Source organism: Molothrus aeneus, chromosome 16, assembly GCF_037042795.1.
Source record: "Molothrus aeneus isolate 106 chromosome 16, BPBGC_Maene_1.0, whole genome shotgun sequence".
In the NCBI taxonomy this organism is placed as follows: Eukaryota; Metazoa; Chordata; class Aves; order Passeriformes; family Icteridae; genus Molothrus; species Molothrus aeneus.
The window spans coordinates 14,105,290-14,128,078 of record NC_089661.1 but is presented as its reverse complement, the minus strand read 5'-3'; the positions used below and the strand labels follow the sequence as shown (position 1 = coordinate 14,128,078).

Here is a 22,789-nt window from a genome sequence, read left to right as displayed (position 1 = left end):
ACCAATACCATATCCCTTTGTTTGAAAGTGTTGGTTTCACAGTCAGTCACTGAGAGAAATATTTATTGAGGAGAAAACTACTGTCCATGCCCAAAATTTTGGACTGTGTTAGTGACCACTAAATATCTCAGGATATTGGCAGCAGGTTCACACCAATTCCCAAATGCTGGCTTCTTGATGAGGAGCATTTATGGAGTGCTACTTCCAAGATGAATTAGATAATCTCTACATTTTTCTTTTAAGAACACCTGATTAGCATCCTCCAGCCTTTCCTGAACAAAACTGTCCTCAGTGCTGCAGCTGTTAATGATGATGGTGTTTGCATATAGTTTGCTATTTTACTGGTTCACTATTTTTTCTCCTCTGGTTGCAGACTTGGGCACAAACAGTGTCAGTGGCACACTCAGCTCCCTCCAGCAAAGTAATCCTCGTGATGACTTTGACATGTTTGCACAGACAAGAGGCAGCTCCTTGGCTGAGCAGAGAAAGAAGTAAGTTGTCTTCAGCACTGAGTCATGGCACTGCTGTTTTCTAAGGGCATAAATGTGAAACTTCTTGACTTCAGACTGAAAAAGTAATTTTGGTGCATGTTTTTGTGCTTTTAATCCAATCCCTATCCTTTTGGTTGTTATCAATATGAACAAGTGGAGAAGTTCTTGCTGCTGGACAGAGCAGATTGGCTGGGTACTGTCTTAGTTAATGAGCTCACTGGAAACTTGGAAGTGTGCTGGCCTGTACTCCTGCCTTCTCCTAAAGGCTTGTCATCCCATCCACCCATGTTTGAGATACAGGAGCAGAAGGGTCCTTCACCTGAAGGTCATGGATGTGCTTTGGTGACTGAATTACTGTCATCAAAGGCTTGGAAACAGAATTACCATCCAGTTAACTCTCCTTTTGGCCCCAGTCAGACTCTCACGGGCTGTCAAGGCAGTGTAGCTTGCCTGGCTTCATGCTACCCCTAATTTGTTTATATGCATAGGGCTTGCATCTCTAGAGCTGCAAATCTGGCACTTTCAAGGGCATTTAACAGGTCAAATTATTTTAATGTAAAATAAATCTATGCACTTACTAAGAAATCCTTTGATCCCTGTCAAGTGATCTTCAATAAAAGACACACTCAGGTATTTTTCTTCCATATATTATTTCTTGCCTCCTGGCTTCACACATTAGAGAAAGTAGTCAGAACATCATCAATGTCTTGTCTCAAGCTAGGAAATGCTGTTAAATAGTTTATCAAAAATTTAGAAAACTCGAGCCTACAAATTTATTGGGCTCTTTTATTTGCAGTTATCAATGTAGCTATTGGTACTGCCTCAGCCATGGTATCAGAAGAAATTCTGTCATGTAGAGGGGTAAGCCACCACTGGAGATTTTGGGCTGGGAGCCTTAATGTGCAGTTAGAAAGGAGATGCATTGCAGGAGAGATCTAATCAAGGTTCCTCTGTCTCTTGTGCTAAATGAAGCACAAAACTACTCTTCCCACCCGTACCTAATGGAACAAGGAGCACAGATCATCCATGATTTCACAAGGGAGGGTTGCTCTGTCTTCCCTGGATTGTGCACTGTATAAACAGAGCAGCAGGGAGGAGGAGAGGCATGAGTGTGACTTGCTGTGGCGTGTAGGTGACAGCTCTGGGTGTGAGAGCTCTGGGTGCTGTGCTCACAGCTTGGGAGAAGCCAGCAGGAGGAGGAGAGAGGGCTCCCCCTGCTCAGGCCCCCCCTCCCAGGAGCTGATTTATGGGCACGTGTTTGTGTCTGCTGCAGCTCATGGTTCACCACTGTGCTCTGTGAGATGCTGCTGCTGCCTCTGTCACCTGACTGCTACATGTCCCTTTTGCATTGCAATTTAAGAAGCTTTTAACAGCTCTGTAAATAGTGCATTCCTTTGTCTGCTTCACTGCAGTTGCATCATTTCATCTCTCTTTGAGTCTCGCTCTGCCTTCCCCCGATGCACACAGCAAGGTCAGGCTTCCAGATGTCATCTCCAAGTCTTTGTTAAACATAATCTGCAATCAGGCCTCTTTTCACAGTCCTGCACTTGCTCCTGGACATTCTTAGGGTGCCTCGTGACCTGTTTGCCTGCCTTTCACAATGCTGATATTACTCTCCTTGCTTCAAGGTGCTTTCCAAAACTGATGGGTGGTCTTTGTACAGAGCAAGCTCCTCTCCTTGGGGTACACACAGTACCCTCCAAGTCTTGTTAAGAAAAAAAATGTGCTTTTTGTTCCCAGGGGAGTAAATCAGGGTATCCAGGGTATTATTCTCCTATAAGGAAAGGCTGGGAGAATTGGGATTGTTCAGCCTGGAAAAGAGAAGGAATTGGGGTGACCTAATTCAAATACCTGAAGGGAGCCTACAAGAAAGATGAGCAGAGACTATTTACAAGGGTCTGGAGTGACAAGACAAAGGGGAATGGCTTCAAACTAAGAGAGTTTGAAGGGCTAAATTGATTATTGGGAATAAATTCTTCCTTCTGAGGGTGGTGAAGCACTGACACGGGTTGCCCAGAGAAGCTGTGGCTGCCCCATCCCTAGAAGTGTCCAAGGCCAGATTGGACAGAGCTTGGAGCAGCCTGGGTTGGTGGAAGGTGTCCCTGCCCATGGCAGGGGTGGAATGAGATGATCTTTTAACATCCCTTCCAATCCAGGCCTTCCTATGATTCCATGACTGCTGATGGGTGACTGCTGGAGTTTCTTGCTAGTTCTGTGGTTTGCTCTTCTCTTCCAGTGTGACGTACGAGGACCCACAGGCTGTCAAAGGACTGGCATCTGCCCTGGATGTTCGGAAACAGAACACAGGAGGGGTAGGTCACAGCTCTGAGTTTTGTTATCCACGTGGAATCTGAGCTGGAGGTGGCTGCTTTGACTGAGATTCTCATTCTGTATTCCAGCAACGTGGTAGTAATGGCTATTTTGAAATTGATATCTGGGAGCAAATACTTGCTCAGTAATGATCTCTAAAGGGATGCTGCACTTCAGTCTAAAAGACTTCAGAATCATAGTGGGTAAATTCTCCTGTGTCCTTGCAGCTGGAATCACTGCTGAGAAGAATTAAATGGGGAATATCCTGTGAACACTGATGTGCATTGGCTTGGTTTGGTTTTGCTTATGAAAGTCTTAATCTACTAGACTTTGCTTCAAGTGCATGGTTACACAAGCAAGTTACAGGGAGAGAAATGATGCAGACATTGAATGCTTCACATTCCTTGCCATAGCTGCCCTTGCTTGCCGCCTGTTCTGTCTGCCCAGGGCAGGCTCTTGCTCTCTTGTGTGGGCAGAAGAGCCCCATGTGCTGTCACCTCACAGCAGCTGACACTTCAAACACGGGTGAGAGAGCTTGGGCAGCTTTGTCTGCATCCCTCACTGAAGGCAGAAGTGAAGGAGCTTTCAGATCATCCCTCGACCCCTTTCTACCACCCTGCTTTTAAAAACTGCTGCTCTTTTGTACACAGCTGTGTGAGAGTTTTTAGAGGACAGAGCCAGAGCCTTTTCCAGTCCAGTTTTGGGCTGTGATGACCGCTAGGGAGCACGGCAGAGCCAGCTAGCATGGGAGAGCCAATGCAGTGTGCACATGCCTCTCACCGGGGAGATTTGCCTCCCCATGCCTTGGCTGATCCCACCCTGGTTCTTTCATGAAGTGGGAGTGCTCTGGGCAGCTAGCATGCCTGGCAGCTTGTGCTCCAAGCCAGGGAGAATTTGTGTTGGGAGCCAGCTGGGGTCAGATCACAGCTGCCTGCCTGCCCAGGCCATCATTCAGTGGGAGCAGGGCCTCAGCTCTCACAGAGCATCCCCCACCCCACAAACCTACCTGCTTCTTCCTGTCCCTGTCCTCCTGCAGGAAGGGCAATTTATAACCCAGGTCAGCCCCATGACCAGCTGGAGCTCAGCCCCACAAAATCTCATGGCAGCAGTACTGAGGGAAAAGGAGAAGCATGAGGAGGCAGAAATATTCCTTCACAGGAATTCCTGAATCCAGTGTGACATCCCAAGCCTCCAGTATCATTGAGCTGTTACTGGCAGGACCTGGGGAAGGATTTGAGATCCTGCTCTTTGTTCCTGGCTAACCAAATGCAAGGGGTTTGCATTTATCTGGTCAAGGGGGCTGTATTCCCCCCGTGGCCTCAGGGTCATGTCTTTATTTATTAACACTTTTCTTCCCAGCCAGTTCTGCTTTAGGCACCAGCACAACATGTCATTCACACCAGCAGAGCTGCTGCTGTGCCCCAAGTGCTGTCAGGTCAAAGGGCTGTGGCTAAGCTCATCTGAAGGTCAAAGTTTTTTGGGGTAAATGCCTTTTGGGTTGTGGAACTTGGGGCTATGAGATGTCGAGACTTTTGGCCTCTTTTCAAAGGACCTAGAGACTGTAACGTGTAATCAGAAGAGCTCGTTTTGAAATGCAGTCGCTCTGTAATTGGTAAACACTTTTTCTCAACTGTTGTGAGGCTTGTGGGTGTCTCTTCTTAAAGGAAATAAAAATTAAACTCTCCTAAAGTTACCAGCCCCAGCATGTGTAGCAAAAAACTGGCAGTGCTCAGTAAACGAAAAGACAGGCTTTAATTTGGGTAGAGCTAATTTAAGAACAGCTCTGGGGAGGAGCCAAAAGCTTTGCAACACATTCTTCACACACGTCTCGTTCCAGCACAGTTGTCCAGTGGCAGAATTCAGCACATCCGACGTTTCTAATGCAGTCATTCTCAGAATGGTCTGCAGAGACGGGGCTGATCACGTGGCATTAGCTGTCTTTTAATGTGATTTAGCAGCTGGAAACAAGATGAGCTAAAAATACACTGTTTTCTTAATATTGCTTTTCCATGTTGGGAATTGCTTTTGTTGCCACTGAGTTGTTGCATGATCACAACCGGGAGGAGAGGTGTCCAAGAAACAATTCTCTGCTGTTACACAGAGAGTAGATGAAATTGGAATGATTTCCCCTTTTTTTTTTTTCCTCATAAAATGAGACATAAAAGATTGCAGCTGATTCTCCATTACCTGTGTTAATGGGGACAGGGAGGTGTCCTGTGTGTGCAGGTGTCTGGGGGGGTGTACATAACACACCAGTGGCTCTCTGCTGAGCTCACCCAGTCCTGGGCTGGAGCCACTGCACTCTGCTGAGCCCAGACAAGCCCCTCCAGAGCTGGAGATGACTCTGCATCCCCTGGCTCAGGGAGGAGGTGCTGAAGGACACAAAACCATCTTAGAGTGTTGGTGGTGCTGTGCCATGCAGTCTGCAGCCTGCTCAGGGGAGCTGGATGCATCAGCAGTCCTTTAACCTCTGTGCTTTTCAAGAGGGGCAGTTTGAAAGGCTGCCAGGACACTGCAGCAAACTGCCCTGACTTCCCTCCACTCAACACCATTGCAGAGCTGCTGTGCTGTCTGTGTGGGGCACAGTCTGTCTGCTGAGGTCAAGGACATGAGCAGGGGGTGCTGCAACCCACAGCCTCATAAACAAGGGGGACTCCACAGACTGTGACACAAGAGTTTCCAGTGCAGTCTCACTGCCTGCAGTAGCTTGCACAGCCTCACTTTTCCTTCTTCTAAGAAGATGACAAACATCAGCCTCACTACTAGCCAGTGATTGGTTTATTTTATTATTATTGTTTTTATCTTTAAGGACATCATGGAGAGAGTGCTAAAACACTGTGAACTGTCTGTAGGAAGTGCAGAATTCTGGGTGAGGTCTGTCCCCTTATGGACAGAGCTGACAGGCAGAGGGGGACACAGCTGCTGCCAGAAGCTACTGTAGGCAACTCTGTGTGTGTTTGTGTGTGTCTGTGTATGTGAAGTTTTTAACTGTTTTATTACTTTATCACGGGTTGTTGCTGTGGTTTCTCTCTTTATGGACCTTTCTGTTCTCAACACAGAGGAGAGGTAAAGGTGGGAACTCAGACATGGAGCCCATAGACAAGTGGCTAATTACACAAGGAATGGTGAGGACTTCACCAGTGAAGCAATTCCTCCTGCCCACCCCAGTCCCTGACCTAGAATAACCATCCTCCATTCACCTCTCGTCCTGCCCTGTTGAACCGCTTCAAATCGGACAGTACAAGGAGTTTATTTCCCACCTGCATCATTACCCGGGGCAAAGGGAAAGATTTGCACCAATTTCTGCTTTATACAGCACAAAGACCTCTAAATAACTGAATCATTTGTAGGATCCCACGTCACCTTCAGAGGAGGCCTGGGGATCCAATTGGTTCCTTCTACTGTCTTGATTTATTTATGCAGTATCCACTTTTCGAGGGATAAACACAAGTCTCATGGATCTTATTCATAAAGAGGACATTGCTATCTGTCTGTAAAGCAGCTTTTTCTGGTAGGACTTAGCTTCATGGTCTGGAATAAACATGGGGAAGTTGTAGGATCATATTGAATTGAATTGAGTAATGTAGGGATCATTCTTTATGCAAGAAAGGGAATGGGAGAGCTGCTGCCCAGATTGGCATCTTCAACCTCACTGGCATTAGGAATCAGACTCCAAAAGGTACAATAGTGTTTCTGGCTTTAAGGATTTAATTCCTGTGTCTGGTGATGCCAGTGCCTTGATAAAATCAGGCTTCTGAAGATCACTGAACCTGTGCACATTCTGACCTTGTTTGAAGTTGTCCTTCATCAATGTGCTTGCAGAGAGAAGTTCAAAGCTTTCCTTAGGTGCAGAAGCCAGAGGAAAGGAAAAATACCCTCAGCTATGCCTTAAAGCCAAGTTCTAAGACCATTTTTTTTTTGGACGATGTAATCCATCATTTTAAGTGTTTGAGATTAGTACCAATAATGTGACCTAACTGTAGAAAATCCTCCTGAGACAGTCCTGGCTGCAGCTGAGTTCAGAGAAGTGCAGGGAGAATTCCCTTTGCTCTGGGGTGTGCTGGCAGGGCAGCATGTGGGGCTGGGCACCAGGAGCAGGAATGTCTCACTCCAGGGAGAGCCCTGAATGCCCCAGACTAAGCTGCCCAGTGCTTAAAAAAGAGAAACATCCCAGAAAACGTAAGTTTAGAAAATCCAGAGTGTGCAGTATCTACTCTGTGAAACACTTGCGTTTATTCTTCTGGATTTAGGGCTAATCCAGATTATTTTTCAGGGCCAGCTTGGAAATTTGGCAGAATTTTGCACAGCTGGTGCACACATAGTGATGGGCCAGGTGCTGTATCTGCCTGCCCAAAAGCAGCCCCATGGCTGCTCACACACGTGGATAAGCCCACTGTGGGTACCTGTCCCTGGGAGCCAGAGTGTCATTTTGGTGCTGTCAGACACCCACAGCTCACAAGGTGAGGGTGAAAAGCTGTAAAATGAGCAGCAGTGTCAGCTTTGCCTCGGATGCTGTTGGCTGTGGCTCACAGAGGCTCTCGCTGTTCAGTGGCTCTGTTGCAGCCAGGGGTGTGCTGTGCCACTGTTAGATGTTCATCCATAATGAATAATCCAGTGATTGAGTTAGTTCTTCTTCTTTGCCTTTCCACTGTTTACAAGAGCGGGGGAGCATGAAATCAGCACCCCTGCTGTTCACACCACTCACACCACTGCTTTATTAAAAAAGCAAACAGCATATTCCTTCATTGGCTTGTGGTTATTCAGTCTGGAAAAAGGATACTGCAGCATTCATGGAGGCATATGGATTTGGGGAGGGAAGGGGGCCTGGCTGTCAACCAGTCACTGCTCTTACAAACCTGTCACCTTGTTTGTATGCTAAATACAAGAGAGAAATACCTAAAATAAAACTAAACTAATCATTAACTCTGTTTCTCTCTTAACTGGCTGTAGTTCTTAACAGTGTTTATTAATATGACCTGTAGCATTTACAATGCCAGTGGATAACTAGAATCCCAGGTATGAACTTGATGTGGCCACTCTGTGAGGTACTTTTTGTATTTTGGTGAGGAAAGGGGTGAGCTGACACTGCTGTTGCCTGAGCCTGCACAACACTGAGACCACTCTAAAGGAATTCTCCACCTGCCAGAGTGGTTCTCACATCCCTCACGACCTGACATTGTTCTCTACAAGCTGTGATACATTTCAGCTTTGGGCTGAGTCCTTCCCACTCCATTTCTCTGCATCCCAGTTCACCACACACCTTTGCAGTCTCTGGCTCTCCTCTCCCAATGAATTTGGTGGTGTTGTTCTTGTTTCCAGTTAACTTGTGGCTCAGTTCTGCCATCAAGATGATGCCAGAACCTTGGAGACAGACACAAGCCACACTTTTATCCATCTCAGCTCTACTTACAAAACTATAAAATAGACAAAATTATATTGGCAGAATTTTTTTCTGGTTTTTATATGGTTGAGGGATGGGAGGTGAGCTGTTCAGTGGCAGATCTGGGTTTTGCAGGTCTCACACAGGGGTCTGTATCAGCAGAAATCAGGCACAGACTTTACCACAGAGCCACATTTTAGTGCAGGTGGTCTCAGTTCCCTTCTCATGAGATTGGACAGAGATTTGCATTAATATATTCCTTTCTTAGAATAATCTCTCATCCCACTCACATACCAAATGGGTTATTTGTTATGAAAGTGAGAAGTAGGTGTTGCTTAAGCCACCATGTTAGGACATTAATTGGGACACTGGCAGGGGAAGGATGAAACTGAACCAGAATTCACAGAAAGTGATAAAAACACCACTCAGCATTCTATCTTGACTGTCAGCAGCATGCCTGGCTAGAGAGGAGAGCCCTCTTTGTAGGGAAGATAGGTGAGTAAAGATTAAATGAAACCTCTGTTAATTAGTAACCAAGTGGGATGCCACTATGTGCCTTCAAGAGAGAGATAGGATCTGAGATGTGGAAATGACTTGGGTAACATGAGAGTGTTGAATAACATCATCTTCTTGGAGACTGAAGTGCTTGAATTGTGGATAAGCCCAAAACCAGACACGTGAAGATCTCATTTCTTCCCTGTGCTGGGACCCCTCTCCCTGTTGAAGGCAAGCGGGAGCTTCCCCTCAGCCGAGGAGCACGGGGGTCTCCTTAGGCAGCCGTGGTGTTTGCAGAGCACTGTGCAAGGACAGCCCAAGCCCTGGTGGCAGTGGCAGTGGCAGTCACATGCAGATGGGCTGCTGTTGTACAGCTGTCAGAGCCTGGCTGTGCTGGGGACACGCTGCAGCCCAGCTCCTGCCCTGCCCTGCAGGGTGCAAACACACTCAGGAGTAACCAAGGAGTTCATTTAATCCTTACACATAAAGTCAAGCGTGGCCCAATATTGAGGCCAAGCAGCTATTTCAAGATGACAACAGCTTTAAATAGATGGTAAGGCTGTAGTAGTAAGCTGGAGTAACCTGCTAGTGGGCTCCTAGTGCTGCTGTAGGAATGACAGACCTTTACTACTGCTAACCAGCGAGGGGGAGTGAGTAGCAACTAACCCAGAACTGGTGTCAGCTTTGTTAAACATCTAGAAAGAAGTGGAATTAACTAAGCTATTACAAGGCAGTAGTCTAGCAACAATTAGCATAAACCTTGTTAAACATTTTAAGAACATTAATGAGCTCACCTAGAGACCTGAATTGTCATTTCATACCTGCTTCTTTTCCAGTGGGATCATTTTTAATAGAAATAAAATGTGATAATAATAACCTTAAACGTCTTTTTAAGGGTAGAATATTGGATTTTATGACTTCTGAGGAAAAATATTGGCAATACTCTTTGGCTTTTGATTGCTAGTGGGAACATCAACACAATCTAGCTTAGATAAGTAGGAACTTGAATTCCAGGTTCCTGTGGGTTTTGTGGGATTGAGCACTCACTTTTGTTCTCCCAGCCCTCCTTTTCCATTTCTCTTTCAGGACTGTTGAGATGATCCCATTTGTAGGATTTTCCAAAGACTAAATAAAAAAGGAATTTAAACAATCAGACCAGCTTTTAATTAGAGCCAGTTACTTGAAGTACCCAAAAATATTTTGTGACTTAATTTCCATTTACTGTAAGTATAGACTTAAAAAAAAAAAAATCACAATATCTTTATACAAACAGCTCTTGCAGCCTGCACTATCTGGGGAGCTCTCTTGCCAAGACTGAAAGCTTCACTAGACCATGCAAGTTTGCATAATCAAAATATCAACAAGGCAGTGTCCCATTCCAGAGTTTTTTCCATGTAGTCTGTGGCAGCCACTGCTGCTTGTTCCCAGAAACTGTTGTCTTTTTTTAAGGTGTAAACTAGTTATTTTATTTTTATATTGCCTCTGTTGTGATTTAGGGGTTAGTTATAACAAAATTCCCCTGCACATTTTTCAGTTTAGGGCTTCTGAAAGGGGAAGACTTGCCAAGTACCCAACCGACTGGCAAAACCTGAGCTTCTCTGTACGTTCTCTTCTCAGTTTAAAATGAAAAATAAATGTTACAATGTTATCGTTAAAATAATTTAAAATTTCCAGTTGCTCTTTGAGAGTTTCCTCCCTCTTTATTCTTGAACAAATTAAACCTGACACATGTAACCCATGTTTTATGAGGAAATGGGGCTCAGAGTCTTAGGAAGGTAAACTGGAAGTTTGTGCATGGAAGGAGCAATAGATAGGAACCCTCAGCACTTCTGTGGGTGTGCTGGGAGACAGGGAAAGCTTTTTAAAAGGTCAGTGCTGAATAGCAAACGGCTGACACACTCAGATGTTTATCTTACAGCTTTGTCTGCTTCTCTGCAAGAAGTGCTCTTGCACTTCTGAGGGCTTTGTTTGTTTGTTATAAGTAGCTGTAGCTGAAAGTAGAATTCCTTTTTTTGCTTTTTTTTATTTCCATTTTTTTACAATTCTTACGAAACACCACAGCACAAACTCTTGTGCTGCTGAGCTGTTCTTCGAGGACTTCTGCAAATTCAAGAGTCCCGTGATTCTCAGGAACTCAGTACTTGATCAGTCATCTGTCATGTTTTGAGGATAATCAAGATTTGAGCTGCTGTTCCTTCTAATACAGGGGCACAGTACTGCCACACTTTTTAGAACAGCTGCTCTTAATAAAATCCTTGAGTGGTTTGGGTTGGAAAAAAAGATCATCTCATTCCAACCCCCTGCCATGGGCAGGGACACCTTCCACTATCCCAGGTTGCTCCAAGCCCCATCCAACCTGGCCTGGAACACTTCCAGGGATGGGGCAGCCACAGTTTCTTTGGACAACCTGTGCCAGGGCCTCTTCAGCCTCATAGGGAATAATCTCTTCTAATATCTAATCTAAATCCACCCTTTTTCAGCTTAAAGCCATTCTTCCTTGTCCTGTCACTCCAGGCCTTCATCCAAAATCCCCCTCCAGCTCTCTTGGAGCCCCCTGTGTTCCTGTAAATTTTATTCACAGAAAAGGAAAAATAAACCAGGTTTTTCCCTCCTCCCTTCCATGCACATGTTCTTATCCTTAGAGAAATATGGGCACCTTTCTGAGCTGCAACCCAAGCAACAGCTCAGAGGCTGCACCTTCCACAGGATTAAGCAATACAAGAGAGAGGCAGCAGTGCAAATTCTGCAGTAGGTTTTAGGTTGCTGTAGGATGAATAAAATCATTACTTTATATCTCTGAAGCCAGTATTTTATAAAGCTGTTAAACCAAGGAGACAGTTTTACAAGATGCAACTTGTCCTTGGGAAGGAATGTGTTGGAAGGTGCTTAGAGCTCTTCCCTTGTGAGTGGCCAGCTCACTGTGATAGTGTTGTGTGTGCATGATTCAGGAAATCAGAAAGGGACAGTTATCCTAAATCTGGCCCATTCCAGAGGAAACTGCAGGAATTTATTTTCTGTTTGGGATCTTTATGAATTCACTGGAAGCAAAATGACATCTTGTACCTCTGACCCTGGGGACTGTCACTTTGTCCAGTGACTTGTCAAGTCAGAGCCCAGCCACCTTCCTGGTGCTGCTCTTTGGGGGAGATGCTTTGGCTTGAGCTCTGGATTTCTTGGACACAACTAACCCACTTTAGCACACCTCACCTCAAGCAAGGGCTTAACTGGCCTCCTCAGTACAAAGGGCCACTTGATTCTGTGAAAAAATTCCTGAGGAGCTTTGCTAAACAGCCTCAGCCTGTGTGATCCAGCATCTGTCCATCTTCCCCTGCTAGAAATGCCTGAGAAAACTCCATCTCCCAGGAAATTAATCTGCAGAGCCTCTTCCAGCTTTTCTTATTGAATCACAGAGTCATTAAGGTTGGAAAAGACCTCCAAGACCATCAAGTCCAACCATTAACCCACCACTGCCAAGGCCACAACTAAGCCATGTCCTAACCACATCCACAAGGTTTTTTTATCACTTCCAGGGTGGGCAATTCCTGTGAGAGGCTTCAGGCAAAGCTGTGGAGAACCCCTGACACCTTTTCTGCCTAGGAGAGTCCCTCTAACAGTGCCAGGTCTCCTCCTGCCAGCCCTGCTGCTCTGCTGCCGTGCCCTGGCCTGGAACTCGCATGTCTGACATTGTTTTCCAACTATTTCTCAGGTTGTCCTTACCAGATCTATTGTGGTGTTTTCCTGTTTACCTCGGCAGGCCTCTGCTGTATTTAAGCAGTGTAGTTAAGTCAGGAAATTCTACACCTAATACTCAGTAATTTCCCTTTGCTGACCCAGTTACCCTCAGCACTGCGTGACATCGCTGCCCTTCAGCAGCCTCTGTGCTGCCTGTTGTAATCACACTGGTATCATGACCAGTTCCACTGCAGGAGCAGAGGCAAGCCTTCCATGCCTGACTGTTAAACTATCCCTGGAGCCTGACCTGCTCTGGAGAGCCCTGCTGCAGCTCTGGGGCTGTGCTCTCCTCCTCTGCCCCATCCTCTTCCTCCCTCTGTACTTTGCACTGGCACAATCTGGGCTCTGCTGCCAGGGGTCACCTTTGGCAGAGGAATGGGAACTGGGAGCTGGGACAGTTTTGCTTTAAACCCTTGTGCCAAGGCTTGCCAGGGCTTGGTGGTGTGGTGGGAGGAGGATCTGGGAGGAAGCATGACTGTACCCTGGGCTCTGACTTCTCCACCTGCACGGAAAACCAATTTGTTTTCATAGGAGTGTTGCCTGAAGACTTTGAGCCCCTCTTTTTTCTAACCCTTCACTGTGGCTAATACCCATTTTAAAAAACAAAAGGTGTAAATTTAACATTTCAAAACCTAACTGATATCCAGTATTCTACCCTTAAAAGCATTTCACGATCAAGATTAGAATCATCAGTCCATCTTGATGGTTTTAATATGTGGTCGAGAAGTTACTCATCTTACACTGGCATCCAGTCACGTCATTCCCCATAATCTTTCTCCTTTTTTTTTAGCCTTGTTGTTCATAATTTCCTTTCCAAGTTGTTTCTTTAATTTGAAATGCCATTTATATTTTGTTGCCTTCTTTTTTTTTTTTTTCCAGCACATCTTACATCTTTGTTTTTGTTTTGTTTTTAATCTTATTTCTGGCGTTTTCCATCGCTCTGTGGCCATGATTGTGGATGTGTTTTGGTTTTTGCCTGCCTTGCTGTTCTCTCGCTGCACTCCCTAGATCCCTGTTGCACAGTCCTCTGTCATGGATGACATTGAGGAGTGGCTCAGTACCGACTTGGTGAGACTCTTTATATTTTCATTTTTCACTTGCACGGGTAAATTTCAATGCATTGCTGAGTTCCTGGTACTTCTCATAGCAGGAAGCAGTAAAACTTCCCAAACAGAGAGTTTGGTTCCCTTTGAAAGAAATATCTAAGCAGAGGAGTCAGGGTCGTGTTCAGCAATTCAATCAAAACACTTTTTTTCTGAACTGTTTTATTTTCCCTTCTGCATGTGAACATCACAGAATAGCACATGTTCCAGAAAACGTGGGATTGTGATCCTCAAATAGGGAAGCATTAAATATGGCCTAAATTTTTCTTAAAGTCCATGTTTAAAGCTTCATTATTTTAGACAGGATCTAAGTTCATGCTTATGTTGAGGCATGCTTTTAAGAGATGCTGGATCAGGGCTTAGATTCCTTTCAAATCAAGATGTCTTTGTTAAACTGGCAGGCAATCGTAACATGTTTCATAATAGTAATAATAAAAATTTATAACAGTCTCTCTTCAGTGTTTATAACTTTCACCTAAATGATTATTGTCTAGTAATTATTAAACAAACAAAAAGCAGAACTAAAGTAGCTTTGCCTTCACCCTGGAGTTTGTTTTGCTGTCCCAACACACACTTGGTTTAAGCAGGATAAACTAGTACACATTTATTCTATTTTGGTTTTTTTCAGTGTAAGCATATGACTCAAATCAGCCAAGTGCATTTTGGGAGGTGGCTGGTGGGCTGTGTTCACATTGTTCTTTTCAACGTGGTTTTAGTGAGCTGAACTTGCACTCACCATATCCCCAAGGATCATCTCCTTCCATTCTTCCAGCTTGAGGCAGAAACTCCCAACTCCTTAGGGTGTCCCCCAGCCCCTTGAGCTGCCTGCTCAGCTCCCAGCTGGGAGCTGTGGGATTCAGCAGAGCTGCAGGCACGCTCTGGCACGTCAGCCCTGTGCTCTGGCACTGGAGGAGCTGGCTCTACTGGAAGGAAGAAAATTCTCCAGCTCTCCCAAGGTGCCTGGAGTGCTTAAACAGATTCCAGGTTCAGTGTTTGATTTTGGCAGACTGACTGGCTGGCTCTGAAATGTCACTGGGTTCCAGCTGCAGGTAGGTTTGTCAGGCCTTGCTACAGGAGTCACTTTCAAATTTCATTACAAACTGGCCTCATTTTGTTAAAGAAATACAGTAAACGTAGCATGTCCACTCTGCTTAACCAGTAAACTTTTGTCTTTGCCATTTAAATTAATTTAGAGGGAGAGGAGATCTGATGGAGAGATATGGAGGTAGCTCTGTGCATCTGTCATCCCCAGCACAGACTTGCTCAAAAGGAACAAAGCAGAGAAGTGTCCTAGAAATGCCTGAGCAAGCCTGGGGATGTCCCTGGGTCCCCATCCCAGCCTGTGTGGGTGCAGCAGAGAGATGCCTGTGAAAATTTGGACTGGATTTTTGCTTTTCACTCTGGATCCCCTCCTCCTTGTTTTGTTAACAGCTCATTTCAATTCTCTGCTTCCCAGGCAAGGAAGCTGCAGGTTAGGGTAGATAATTGATATTTCCTTACCCTTTTTTGGGGTACACTGGGACAAACAGCAGCTCTGCCTGTGAAGAGGCTTCTGTGTGAACCTTTGGAAAGCTCAGTGCATTAGGAGCCAGGAGATGCTCAGGCTCCAAAATGTGAGGACAGTCAGTGTGATCCCACTCCTGGTAGAGAAGCCAAGTATAGACAAATACTTTACTTTTTCAAAGCAGTTTCACCATGAGGTTTTCAACCAGTATTTTTACCCATCTTAAACATCCTGATAGATTGACAAGGATGCCTATCCCTGGACTTTTAATTTTATTATTTGAAAAGCACATTGAAATGCAAAATGCACAAACTGGTGGAAATGCAGTGACCCTGTGGCATTCCCAGCCTTTGATTCTGATGGACAAACACCAGCTGCTGTCAGTATCCTTCATCCAGCTCACCCCAGTCTTGTCTTTGTGCAGCATGGGCACATGAAAGCTGCTATATTTTTGTATGAAACCCAAAACGAACTCTCACAAGAGGAACGTTGACCCCAAACAATTTTGCACGTGTCCTTTGTCAGCTAAAAGGGCATTTTACTTGAAGACACAATGCAAACCGCAGTCCTGACTTTTTAAAGGACTGTATGACAGAAAAGATGCCATCTGGTACAGTGTGTGTGTGACTCACACAGCTCAAATTTGGACCAGAATTATTGTCTGAAGGGGAAATAGCGCTGGACTGACATTCAGATCCAACAGGGAAAGCTTAGCTGTCCACCAGCAATCTTCAGAGGCACCTCAGTGCTCGTCCTCCTGATCTGCAGCACAGTGAAATGTCAGTCCCCACTGGCCTCCCGAGGTGGGAGCCCTGTGATTTCCCCAGGTCACCCTGCTCCCATGGTTAATATGTGGAAACAAGTGGTGGAAACTGTCCAGTTGTATTAAAGCTGGAGGGGATGACAGGGAAGGGGAAGCAGTGCCTGTGCTCATGTGCCTTTTTGTTCCATTGCAGAAAGGCAACGAACTGGAAGAAGGAGTGACCAGTGAAGGTAAGCAGAGATGCCCCTGGCTATGAGCCATTCCCAGGTTAGTGCTCAGATGGAATTTGCTTTGATCCCTGCTGAGACGCTGCTTTCTCCCAGCCTGATGTTCCCCAGCAAATGCTTCCATGCTCAGAAAGGCAGGAGGAGAGCATTTCACAGCAAAAGGTTCATATTTATGGTGTGAGGAGCCCTCCTGGCTGTAAGTGCTTCCCTGCCATCTTCCTTGGCTGTGCTCTGTGTTTGTGCCAGCAGGAATGTGTCCCCAAGCTGCTCAGCCCTTTGGAATGATGTTTCCCTGGTTCTGTCACAGCCGGTGGCATCGTGTGGGTTTGATTCCAGCTGCTGCCTGGGCTCGGGTGTCTCCAAGGACGGCTGTACCCTTTCCCGAGGAAGTCAGGCTGTACCAGTATTCGTGCCTGCAAACACAGCCCGACAGGATGCCAGGCCCTGGAATTTCAGCCCCTGCCAACCTCTGTCCCTGGGGCCAAACCCACGGGCCCCATTCTTACCTGTCTTCCTTCTGTTTTTACATTGCAGAGTTTGACAAATTTTTAGAAGAGCGAGCCAAAGCGGCGGAGATGGTTCCCAACCTGCCATCCCCTCCCCTGGAAGCCCCCACCCCTCCGACAAATCCTTCCAGCAGGAAAAAGCAGGAGCGCTCGGAGGACGCCCTCTTTGCACTGTGAAGGTGGCGCGGAGCCGCCCTCCCTCCCGCCCCTGTGCTCCGCCCGGCCGATGTCGCCGCACGGCCACTCTGTCCTCCCACAGTCCTTGGCTAACAACGACTCCCGTCCCCCCCATTCCATAGTTTGCTTCCCCTTCCCTCCCTCCCCAAATGATCCACCCCCACGAGCTGACTCTTTCTATTTAAATCCAACACTATTCCTGCCAGACCACGATTCTCCAGCACTCGCTTAATCCCCTCCTTCCTGTCCCAGCTGCACAAAACCAGCTCTTGATGCTGAAAACCCCTTCAGAATGCACGAGTACGTCACACTGGGCTGAAACAAAAGCCCAGGGGGAAGAGAGCAGCCTTGCCCTTCAATTTATGTAGGGATCATCCTCTTCTGTAGGCAGGTCCTGCCAAGTAGACGGCTCTGTCAATCAGCATGTAATTGACTGAGCTGGAATGTTCAGGAGGAGTGTGTCTTTATTTTTAGATAAAATGTTAATGTATTGGCTTTCGTGTTGGATTCGACAGCAAGGAACAACTGTTCCCCTTTCAACATGTGCTTCACAAGTTAAAATCCTTTACTCTCCCACTCACACATCTCCTGGTACCATATGGTGGTCGCTTTTCCCCACTTTCTGTGGCGTTTCATTTCTAAATCTCACAGGGTATTTTTTGCCTTGTGTTTTATCTGGGCTTGCTCTAATTTGAAGCAGTCTGTTGGCCATGTCCAGTAGCTCTGGCAGTTGATAAGGATGGAAAATGCTGGGCTAAGTGGATGCTGTAACGATGGCACAGGAAGCACCTCGTTCTTTGGGAGACCATTCTCACACAGGAATTTTCCTGGTGTGTTTGCCTTTTAAAATAGCTTGGTTATTTTCTCCTTACCTTAGATTCCTTCTTTGGTGACTCTAGAGCTCTGCATTTGGTGTAAACATCCGTGCAGATGGATGGGACTTGCTCATGGATTGGGTGTGAACTGAGCTTCCTGGATTCCCTGCCATGCCTGGTAGGACAGATATGCTGGTTCTTGGGGGTAGGGATGAGGAAAAGAGCAAACCTCAGAGGTTTGTATGGAACGCTGAGAGAAGTGGTTACCATGGAGGGATTAGCTGTGCCAGCCTGTGCTGGAGGTGAAACTCCTCATTTTCTTCCAGTTTTAGGCCTGAGAAAGTGCTGAAATGATTGTGACTGTGCTATTTGTAATTTTTGGAATGTCTTTTGATCCTTCTGCCCTTCATTAACTCCCAGCTCCTACGGGGCTGCAGTCTCTGTGCAAGCAAACATACTCCCTTGCTTGCCAGAGGCATGGCCAGGATTCCTGCTCCTCTGGGGCTGCCAGAAGGGATTCCAGCCTGTGTGCCTGCCTTGCTGGGCTGACAGGCAGAGCTGGAGCAGGCAGCTCCAGCCATCGCCGCGTCCCCCAGCGCGTTCCTTGGGAGGAAGCCAGTGGTGCAGGAAGGCAGGATCAAAGAGAGAGCTGAGCAGTGCATGGCAGGAGAATCTCCCATCCTGACAGAGAGGCACTTTATCAGCTAAAAGCCCATGCAGGCAGCAGGCTCCAACCCCTCTTCCTCAGGGTGTTCCTTGGCTTAGGCAATCTCCTTCTGACCTGACATGTCTGAGCTTCCCAGGATGCTGATGTGTGTCAAGCTCTCTTGAAAGTTGTTCTAGGCCAAGTGATAGAAGCTTTTATCTGAGCATAGCATTTTATCAGCCCATACCATACTCTCTGAGGACCACCCCCTTTGGGATGTTGTGACACACAAAGCCTGTTACCAAATGTCTGATTGCAGCGCTGATGGACTTTGACAGCGGACACATTAATCTTTGAAGGGAAATGTTGTTTGGTGCAGGATTTCCAGGCCATCCCAGGTCAGGTTTCACTCTGTACTCTCCCTGCTCGTTGTCTTCTCTGTCCTGCCCTGCCTGTAGCCTCTTCCAGGATCCCTCCATATGTAGCTGGGCCCAGGCAGGGCTGTCCTGCCACCCCTCTGCGCTGATGTGGCACCTCATCACTGCTCTGTGTGGCACAGCTTACAAATGGACAGGCAAAACCAGTTTAAGGATGGAGATAACTTGGGGATCAAGCTTTTCTCCCCACTTGCTGGCTGTCTCTCCAGCTGAAGCCCTCCTGTGTGGGTCTGCAGAGGCTTTCTCCCATTCCATCTTCTCCATGGCTAATGGAACACTCTGCCTTGGCTGCATTGCACACTCCTGCTCTCACCCACTGCCCTCACTGCTCAACACAAGGTGAGCCCAGCGCTCAGGGATTGGCACTGCCAGCTTGCTGCAACATGTCAGATGTGGCCACCAGCTCCCAGAAAGCTGAGGAAACTTCTGTGGCAAGGCTGATTTGATTTCAGACGGCATCTGGGGATGGCCTGAGCAGTCTCACCAGCACAGAATGAATTGCTGGTATTCCTGTCAATGCAGAAAGCTCCGTGGGTGTTTTAAGTGTGTATTTTCTCTTCTAAATCCTTGAAACACATTGACCCTGTAAATGGCCACATCAGGTGATTCTAAGCATGTTAATCCAGCTTCCCTGCCAAGCCAGAGGTGATAATCGCATTGCTCAGGCATGGGGACACTGTCAGATGGTGCAGAGTGGCACGGATGTCACTGTCGCCAAGCCCCATTTAATGCTTTTTTCTGTCACACTAAACCTGTCCTGGGACCTCCAAGGTGTTGCTTTAGGGAGAATCTGGTCCCTTTCTGGAAGATTCTGCAGAGCTGTCGGTGATTGCTCTCTCCAGCTGGGAGGAAAAGAGGTGGAATGAGAATAGGCTGGGGCTGGGGGGGAAATACAGAGCATGTGTTGGCAGAGCTCAGGGGGCTCTTTTGGTGTGTGCAGCCCCAGGCAACCCATGGTCCCTGCTGACATTCTGCATTATCCTCTGGAAAGCTTGCAGGTGCCACCAGCACAAGTGGTGGCTTTGCTGGAAGTAGGGCAGCTCCCAGGAGATGCCTTCCTAGGGAGGAAATGTACTTTTGGAAGGACCCAGGATGGATCTGGAGCCCAAATCCACCACACTTGGCTCTCAGGGCTGGAAGCACCAAAGGGAACAGAGTGTGGCAGAACAGGTGGTTTAGCCCAAAACCTTCTTTAACAAATACAAGAGCTACGCTAGAGCTTCCCAAATATCCTGTATCAGGATCTCTCATCTTCCCTGTCCTCTTGCGGTCTGCTGAAAACCGGAGCAGTGGGAACTGTTTGAGGGAAAGGGAAGGGGTTTTTCACTTCAGGGGACCAACTTCTTGATTTATCCCTCCTCTGCTTTCACTCTTAAGTGCTTCCTCTGTGCAAGTGGGCAGAGGACTCATGTGGCTCCAATGCTTGGGAGAACAGGGGTGGAGCTGCAGCCTGATCCACTTTCCATAAGAAATAACATCCCAGTGCTTTCTAGGCATATTAGGAATCACAGCTTGACACTCAATGACACTAAATTATTCTCGGGGTCCTTTGTAAGGTCTAATCGTGCCCTGTTCTAGGTTAAAATATTTATTTTGTCTATATATTTTCTTTCCAGTGTGTTTTTTAACCTCTTCTGTTAACTCTTCATGTGCTGAGATGTAAGGAATCAATGGTTTCTATTTAAATATATCCTTTGGGTTTTGGGTTTTTAAAAATTGTTCTGTGTAGATTTCAGCTGCATCTTCAGCAGGTGTAATAGGTAACAATGTGCTGTACAGACATTTAGGGTGTTTAGGGTGTAGGTAAGGCTCATAGGAGAACTGCTCATAAAAACGTAGCACGGTGTCTCTTAAAGGGAACAGCATAAATGCTGAGACTGGTCCTTACTGGGACCCTCACGTAGCCTCCAACATACCTTTTCCCTTCTGATTATCACAGCCTCCATCCCTAGGATGTGCTTCTCAAACCAGCTCTGTCATTCCCAGGGCTGGTCTTGCACCTCCAAGCTGAAGGATTTTTTTTAGTGAGGATTTCTGTTTGTTTGACTTCATTCAGCATTTTTTGATGGGGTACATTGGCTATTTCCACTTTAAAATGGAGGACTGGGAGCTGGCTGTGGTGGCGAGATGTTTCCCTCCAGTGGTGGAAGAACAGACCCGGGCCGTGGTTTCAGGCCCAGGGCAGGGGTGATGGTCCCTCCCAGAGCAGCGCAGCCTGTCCCTGCTCCTCCATGCCCTGCTCTCCTGGTGTCACCTACAGAGACAGGATGTGCAGCCCAGGAGAGCAAACAAGATGGATTTCCAGCACTCTGTTTCATCCAGTGAGTTGTTGAGTCTCCTGTGGTAGCTGGGAGCCCTGGAGTGGGAACTGTCTGTGCTATCTCCATTCCCGTCCATCCCCATCCAGCTCCGTCATTGTTTACCTCCTCAGGGCTGACCACAAGCCTTGCAGAGCCTCCCCTGGAAAAAAACCAGCTCAGAACAGTTATTTTTATGGAAATAGTGAAGCAGTGAGTGGATTTAGAGCTGTGTTGGAGGTAACCCTTCCTCTGCTGTGGGCTCCCACCAGCCCAGGAGACGAGGTGCCCACAGAGTCCCTCCCAGCCACCCATCCCAAACCGCAGCCTCCAGAGCAGGCTGTGCCTGCCTGCTCCAGCCCCAGCTTCCACACATCTCCTCCTCCTCCTCACCTGGAGAGAGGTGAGGCTGTGTGTCACCAAGAGCCAGCTGGCCTTGAGCAGCACCGAGCTCTGCTGCTGGTTCTCTTTAGCCCATGGCAAACGCACTACTCCAGAATTCCCACCCTGCTCCGTGTTTTTATGAGTACGAGCTCCTCATTCCCTACACGTTCCTATGAGCTGTTGCTAACCCTACAAACGTAACCTGTGTAATAGCTTCTCTGTATATTACAGCTGTAGGCTTTCCAGATAAAAGTGGATAATATTTATTTACTGAAGATACTGGATATTTTTTTGTTTGGGAATGGGGTAGGGGGAGAGAGGGGACATAACTGTGTAAAGAGATTGACTATGTAAAGAGAAACAAAATACACAAGAAGCAGAGAAACCCAACACTAAAACATCACTGTATTCAAGTAGAAGGTGTTTCCGTTAAGGATGAGACAACTGTATTAATCTGCCATTGTTTAACTTGCTCCAGAAATCATCTCCTTGGTTCCTGCATGTGAGATATTCCAATAAATACACTGTTAGTGTGAGCTGGGGCTGCTATTGTCTGTCTGTCTGTCTGTCTGTCTGTCTGTCAGCTGGGGACTCGCTTGGCTCCACTGCCTGGCCTGAGCACAGGGGACGTGTGCAGCCCTTGAGTACCCACCAGATGTCAAAACTGGGAGTCCTTGTTCTCCTCCAGGAGAAAGAACCTGGATATTCCCATTGGGAGAAGGTTTGTCCCCAGCAGTTGCTCTTTGTGTCACTGTATGGCTCGTGCTGCCCTCGGTGCTGTGTTGCCAGTGCTGCTGAATTCGTGTCCCACTAAATTCTGGCACATCTTTGGAGGTGGCATCAGGCAGACACATGGGTGCCACCCTGGGTGCTCGGTGGGATGCCTGCCCACCTGGCAGGGCTTAACTGATAGTCCTTGGAGGGCAACTGTGGGTCACCCCCCTGGTGACCTGAAAAGAGATGGGTGATGTTCCCAGCCCATCCAAGGGCCCCTTTCCTGACTCATCAGACAGGAGTTTGTTCCAACATCCCCATTATGATGGCAGGTTTGATAGGCAGAGAGGGAAGAGCAACAGCTTAGGAACCCCAGAGAAGTGGCATTGGCCAAAACCAAACCAGGCTGGCAGAATGGTGCCTTCTGTTCTGCACGAGGAGATCCACCCTGATTGTTAAAATCTGGGGAAGGGGGTGTGGAATAGCAGGAATAGCTACAGGGTTTCCCCTCCCTGTAGCTACATATTAGCATTACACAGCCCTGCCCCAGCTTGTTTACCCCTCACTGATCATGTGCCCGGCTCAGTGTGGGATGCATTCAGGGAGGCTCCTGGCCTGGATCTGCTGGGAAAGGTGTGCAGCTGCTGCTGCTGCCCTGACAGGGCAGAATCACACAAAAAGCACCGGGTCGGAAATGTCCAGCACTGTGCAGGAGGGGCTGTGGGAATGAGGGCTGTGGGAGTGGGGGATTTGGGAGCAGGGGCCGTGGGAGTGGGGAATTGGGAGCGGGGGCTGCTCCTTCCAGGGA

General features: G+C 47.2%; 1 protein-coding gene across 3 annotated transcripts in view; it reads left to right on the top strand.

Moving 5' to 3' along the window:
* TOM1L2 (target of myb1 like 2 membrane trafficking protein) overlaps nt 1–21,803 on the top strand; it is a 56,840-nt gene extending 35,037 nt beyond the window's left edge. The window contains exons 11-16 of one of the 3 annotated variants that reach the window (XM_066561272.1): nt 374–491; nt 2,728–2,803; nt 5,861–5,926; nt 13,417–13,476; nt 15,972–16,008; nt 16,540–21,803. In XM_066561272.1, coding sequence (XP_066417369.1) covers nt 374–491; nt 2,728–2,803; nt 5,861–5,926; nt 13,417–13,476; nt 15,972–16,008; nt 16,540–16,688 — 506 coding nt within the window. In that variant the 3' untranslated portion in view covers nt 16,689–21,803. The remainder of the gene's footprint in view (nt 1–373; nt 492–2,727; nt 2,804–5,860; nt 5,927–13,416; nt 13,477–15,971; nt 16,009–16,539) is intronic. The other 2 variants (XM_066561273.1, XM_066561274.1) reach the window with 2 other exon arrangements.
* The last annotated feature ends 986 nt before the right edge of the window (nt 21,804–22,789 follow it).